At 54.5% G+C, this 5,856-nt stretch overlaps 1 protein-coding gene across 2 annotated transcripts in view; it reads left to right on the top strand.

Annotated features, from left to right (window-relative positions):
• The first annotated feature begins 423 nt into the window (after positions 1–423).
• Nkx2-2 (NK2 homeobox 2) overlaps positions 424–5,856 on the top strand; it is an 8,547-nt gene continuing 3,114 nt past the window's right edge. Inside the window, exons 1-2 of one of the 2 annotated variants that reach the window (XM_021155884.1) lie at positions 424–1,066; positions 1,967–2,278. In XM_021155884.1, coding sequence (XP_021011543.1) covers positions 808–1,066; positions 1,967–2,278 — 571 coding nt within the window. In that variant the 5' untranslated portion in view covers positions 424–807. Of the gene's footprint in view, positions 1,067–1,966; positions 3,444–5,856 lie in introns of those variants that run through there. The other variant, XM_021155883.1, reaches the window with a different exon arrangement.

The raw sequence follows: 5,856 nt of genomic DNA, 5'->3' as shown, positions 1-5,856 counted from the left end.
CCCCCCCTTAAGATGCAATTTGTTAAAACGGCTCTTTCAAGTGTGTGGACTCGCGAGCGACGCGGTGGTCCTTTGTATGTAAATACTGAGGGAGAAAAAAAGCTCTCCCCATCTTTGCAATTAATTGACACGTTACACCTCTCATCTTGCTCTAGAGGGCCGTTGGCTGGGAGCGCAGAGCTCCCCAAAACCCACAATTTCACATCTGCAAATACTGTCTTCATCCACTTGACTCCCAAGACCCGCCCACACGTGGCCAACCTTTGCGGTTTTAATGTCTCTTCCCCCCTTTTTTTTCACCCCTCTCTCGCTCCCTCGACCCCCTCCCTCTTTTCCTCCCTCCCTTTTTCTCCCCATCCCCCCTCCCCAGGTTCGTGAGTGGAGCCCAGCCTTATATGGACTGATCGCTCAGGCAATGGCCCATTTTTTCCTCGCCACCAGCCGCCACCGCGCGCGGAGCGGCCGCCGGAGCCGGAGCTGACGGCACCTTGGCACCTCTCCTGGAGTTACAAACTGAGGCCGCGCGGCGCTGGGCGCGCAGGCCGCCAGTCACAGCCTACATTTCTGCGTGCTTTCCGAGAAGAGAGAGGCATCGGGTGGGCTTTATTATTTTTCCCCTTTCCCTTTTCCCCCCACAGTGTCCTCTCATTTTAAATAATAATTATCCCAATAATTAAAACCCATCCCCCATCCCTCCCCCCATTCCTTTCCTTAAACCCCCCTCCCCCGCCCGCTGGGGCTGGGGAGAGCCACGAATTGACCAAGTGAGGCTACAACTTTGTGGCATAAATTGCGGGGTCCGGAACCATGTCGCTGACCAACACAAAGACGGGGTTTTCAGTCAAGGACATCTTGGACCTTCCGGACACCAACGATGAAGACGGTTCGGTGGCCGAAGGGCCAGAGGAGGAGAGCGAAGGGCCGGAGCCCGCCAAGAGGGCCGGGCCGCTGGGGCAGGGCGCCCTGGACGCTGTGCAGAGCCTGCCCCTTAAGAGTCCTTTCTACGACAGCAGCGACAACCCCTACACTCGCTGGCTGGCCAGCACCGAGGGCCTCCAATACTCCCGTAAGTAGCGAAACTTGGCCTCAACGGCTGTGGCTGCCTCCATTGCTAAGGCAGTAACCCGGGTGGACGCTGGGAGTTTAGGGGAAGAAGCCATTTAATGTCCAAGTCCCATCCCGGATCCCTAGATTTTGAAACATTTGCTTAGTATGCCCTTTTCCCTCCTCGATAGGCATCCCTTCCCAGTCCCTGATGTCATATATTTTCTACGGGAGAAATTAAAGCAAAGGACAAGAGAGACGCTTTCTAAGAGCTGGCTAGAGATGTCAACCGGACTTATGGCTCTGGCCGGAGTACCCTGGACTCAGATGGCCCAGAGGACTTGGCTTTGCTTTCTGGAGCAGGGATCCCTGGTTAGGGTCCGGCTAGCAGTAGAGGGTGGAGGAGGCTTGGGGTATAATAGCTCATCCCTGCCCCTGCATGATTGTAAAAGAAAAAGAAAAACTATGTGGTGCGTGCAGCGGCGGGTGTGTGTGTCCGTCCAGAAAGCCCGAAAGCAAAAGCGAAAGCCCCCCAAACCTGCTTTACCCCGCCAAGCCCATCAATGCTGGGATTGTGAGGTTTTCCTTTTAAAAATCTGCCCACGTCTCTCCAAAGAGGAAACTGTTTAAGGGTCCAGAGCCCTTAACCCTCAATGACCGTCCACACTCTGCTTCGCACTAAATTCTCCTGAATAGTGGGAACCCCTAGAAACTTATGCCTCAGAGCCCCCGCTGCGCAGACTCTCCTCTGAACCTTAGCGGACCCCGACGGCTTCCTCGGGCGGGGATTGCTGCAAAGGCAGCGGGTCTAGGCTGGTCCAGTGGGCCAAGGGCCCACGGAAGAGCCCTGGGACTCCGGGTGACCCAGGTGGCACTTGGCCTCCAGCCGCCTGATGCGCTTCTCTTCCCCCCCCCCCCCCAGTGCACGGGCTGGCGGCCAGCGCTCCCCCCCAAGACTCGAGCTCCAAGTCCCCAGAGCCCTCGGCTGACGAGTCACCGGACAATGACAAGGAGACCCAGGGCGGCGGGGGGGACGCAGGCAAGAAGCGGAAGCGCCGAGTGCTCTTCTCCAAAGCGCAGACCTACGAGCTGGAGCGGCGCTTCCGGCAGCAGCGGTACCTGTCGGCGCCCGAGCGCGAGCACCTGGCCAGCCTCATCCGTCTCACGCCGACACAGGTCAAGATCTGGTTCCAGAACCATCGCTACAAGATGAAACGTGCCCGGGCGGAGAAAGGTATGGAGGTGACGCCTCTGCCCTCGCCGCGCCGTGTGGCAGTGCCGGTCTTGGTCAGGGACGGCAAACCGTGCCACGCGCTCAAAGCCCAGGACCTGGCAGCCGCCACCTTCCAGGCAGGCATCCCCTTTTCCGCCTACAGCGCGCAGTCGCTGCAGCACATGCAGTACAACGCCCAGTACAGCTCGGCCAGCACCCCCCAGTACCCGACAGCACACCCCCTGGTCCAGGCCCAGCAGTGGACTTGGTGAGCGCCGCCCCTCCAAGACTGGAGGCCTTAGGCCCTGGCCCCACCCCAGCGGCGCCGGTGGCGAGGAGGACTCGATCCTTACCACGGTTGTTGTTATTATTATTATAATTATTATTATAGAGTCGAGTCTGACTCTCGACTCAGTTGAGGAGGCACAGGGAGGTTGCCTGTGCCTCCCCGAGTGGCAGATTCCATTGACTCTGCCCCATCGCTCTCCCCTTTGAACTTTTGGAGAGGATAGAACTCTAAGCCGTGTTTACAGAATGTTTGTGCAGCTTCGCTTCTTTGCCTCTCTCTCCCTGAGGGGACCAAACCATCCCAACGTTAACGTTGTCACTTGAAAAGAGAAAGGACCAGCCAGCCCCCACCCCCACCCCACCTCCCACCCCCGCACTGCTTTCGTGAATTTTGTAAACTATGTTTGTGTGAGTAGCGATATTGTCAGCCTTCTAAAAGCAAGTGGAGAACACTTTAAAATATAGAGGATTTCTTTTTTTATAAGAAAATGCTAAATATTTATGGCCATGTACACGTTCTGACAACTGGTGGCAAATTTCGCTCTTCGTTGTAAATATCGCTAGTGATCGTTGCCAAATGACGTTCTGGATGGGCCTGTATCCCCATCGGGCCTGCCTCTCTTTGTCGTTTGTTTTCGGTGGGTCAAGTTTGAGTTGCATCGGGTTTTTTTTTAATTTCTATTTTATTTTTAATTTGTTCAGTGCAAACATTTTTCAACTATGAAAAAGGAAAATATGTGTAGGGAGCGCACCCCCCGGGCCCCCTTTTCTCCTGAGCATCGGAGCTTGGAACTCAGCAGTTTCACGTGGTTCCCCAAGAGCGCCGGGCGCTGAAAGCTTTCGATTTTTTTAAATAAGAATTTTAATAAAAATCCTGTGTTTAAAAAAAAAAACAGACACAAAACCAAGCCCAGTTCTTGAATTTGTTAGTTTCCCTCCGGGCCTAATTGGAAGGGGCGGTCAACCTTAAATCTGGAGCCTAGGGCTGGCTGTATTCTGGGCTAGTACTGGCCTTTCCTCTAGCAGCCCAGTGGCCGCGGGGTTACCCAGACAGTGGAGGAGTGCTCGGGATAGGCCTCAAGCAGGCTGACCCAAACGATTCAGTGCAGGACCAGAGCAGCTTGGCCTTCAGCCTGCTTGCCAGTGGTCCAAAGTCCTTGTTGGCCCTGGCGCTCTCCGGCTTCTGTGCACTCTCTGAATCCCCAACAGGGGGAGGGAAAGTGACTTTGGGTAACGCCAAACAAGGAAAGCAAGCCCCCCTCACTCGCCCAAATCTATGAGTGGCTCCTTCAGCCTGAAAAGCTGTTGAAACCACTACACTTGATGGCTATCACTTTGTTAAGTTTAATTTACCTCTGGCTAAGGGGACTGGGGGGGGGAGTGTCTGAGATTGAGTCTGATGGCTTTCTCTTTGCACCACTTTCTCAATATCTGCGTACCAAGTTGAGGCCTAGTTGACCTCTAAGGTTTCTGAGGCTTTGCCTGTCTCTAGAAACTGGCTGAGCCCTGGGTGCCCGAACCAGATCTGGCACCTTCCTCCAAACTCTTTAGTCCCAAGAGCCAGGGAAGTAGAGCGACTGGGGATCCTAGGCAATGAAGTCTTCTCATTACTGATGCCCCATCTTGTCCATCCCTCTGGCCTGGAACCCGATCCGATGGAGCTGGATAGTTCTTGGTTTCTTGGTCATGGCTCTGGGTAGATGGTTAGAAAGTACAAGCTTGGGGTTGAGTGGAACTCCTGCCACCAGGGCTCCGGTAGGAGGACGGGCATGAGCACACTGAGGTGGCAATCTTTCCTTCCTCCACTGCGAACTGAGCTTTTGTCGCTTGAGCCTGGAGCACACATGGTCCTGCATCTCAGCGGGCACAAGCCTTTCTGTTCTGTCTCACCATGGCTTCATGAATCAGAGCCCAGCAATCTCTAAGATGCCAGGAGGTTGAAAGTCAGTCTATTTGGATCTAGTGTCTATGGTCCTCCAGAGCTCCAGCGTTGAGGTGAGGCTAGAAGGTAAGGAGGCAGCCGGCTGGGCAAAGGGAGTCATTCCAGATGATTCCCTCGCTCTTTCTCCCGTCCAGTTGGTGATCAGATTTAATTCAATATCTAAAGCAAACATGATTATCCTTGTGACTAAATTGGGACAACACACGAAGGGACGTGATTACACTATATTCTGCCTTGTGCACACACACCCCATCACTGATGGCAATTGGAGTCTTTCTAATACCCCCCTACAGGTCCTTTCCCATCAGCCCTGGGAAGGGGACAGTTTTCCCTAAATACTGAAAAGTCTCCCTTTGTTCTATGCACAAGCTTGGAAACTGTGGGGTTTTGTTTTGCTGTTTGTAAAAGCTAGAGAATTCACTGCCTATGTTTGCTGTGCAATACAAAAGGCAGATGTCCAACCTGCCCTGGAGCCAATCCTCTCTAGCCTAAGTGCAACTTCTCCTTAGCTCCGGGCCTCTGTGGTTGTCCGGAGGTCTGGTGGGCAGTGCAGGAAGGGTGAGTATTGGGTGTTCAGGGTCCAGGCTTTCTGCCACAAACACTCACAAGCGCTCTCAGACCGTCATGGGAGTGTTAAGGCCCAAACTCTTGCAGGTTTCCAGGGCCCATAGGCCTGCACTCTCAGTATGTCCGCTCAGGAGTCCTCAGGAGTTCTCTGTCCTCGGGTCCCCAAGGAGTCAATAAAAGCGCCCGTGGAGCCCTGTGTGGCCCTAACCCTAGCGCCCTGGGAGCGCACCCCGCTCAGGGTCCGCTTCGGCAGTCTATCTTCGCCCAATCTACAGAGGGCCGCACAAAACCGCACAATGGGAAAGCTGGGAGCTGGAGATGTTAGAGGCGTGCATATTAAAAAGGGACAGAGAAAGGATCGCAGGGGACAGAGAGGGGAAGAGAGAGAAGCCCCCCCAGCCCCCCACCCGCACCATTCAGCGCGCTTATCACGGGCAGTGAATCCCGGAGTCAGGCAGAAGTCTCCTTGGGGTTTTGTTGAGCCTGTCACTGGGTCCCTTTGTGATCCGCGGACTCCATGCTGGATTCCATATGGCCAGCTGGGCCGAGGGAGCGCGAGGAGGGACCCGCACAAAACCCAAATTGTGTCCGGCTTTCAAACCCTGTATTGTTGTCTGTGAAAGGAAGACGCATTAAAAATTCGTGCTATATCTATTGGGGAGGAGGATGGAGGAGGGGGAAAAAAGCCACCCTGTCTTTGATGGCTTCAGAGGGCGCTTGCCCCGCCTAGGCCCCATGACACAGAGTCAGTCTCTCTCTCTCTCTCTCTCTCTCTCTCTCTCTCTCTCTCTCTCTCTCTCTC

The sequence above is a fragment of the Mus caroli genome, chromosome 2, assembly GCF_900094665.2.
Source record: "Mus caroli chromosome 2, CAROLI_EIJ_v1.1, whole genome shotgun sequence".
Classification (NCBI taxonomy): domain Eukaryota; kingdom Metazoa; phylum Chordata; class Mammalia; order Rodentia; family Muridae; genus Mus; species Mus caroli.
The sequence above is the reverse complement of the archived record's forward strand: the minus strand, read 5'-3'. Positions and strand labels throughout refer to the sequence as shown.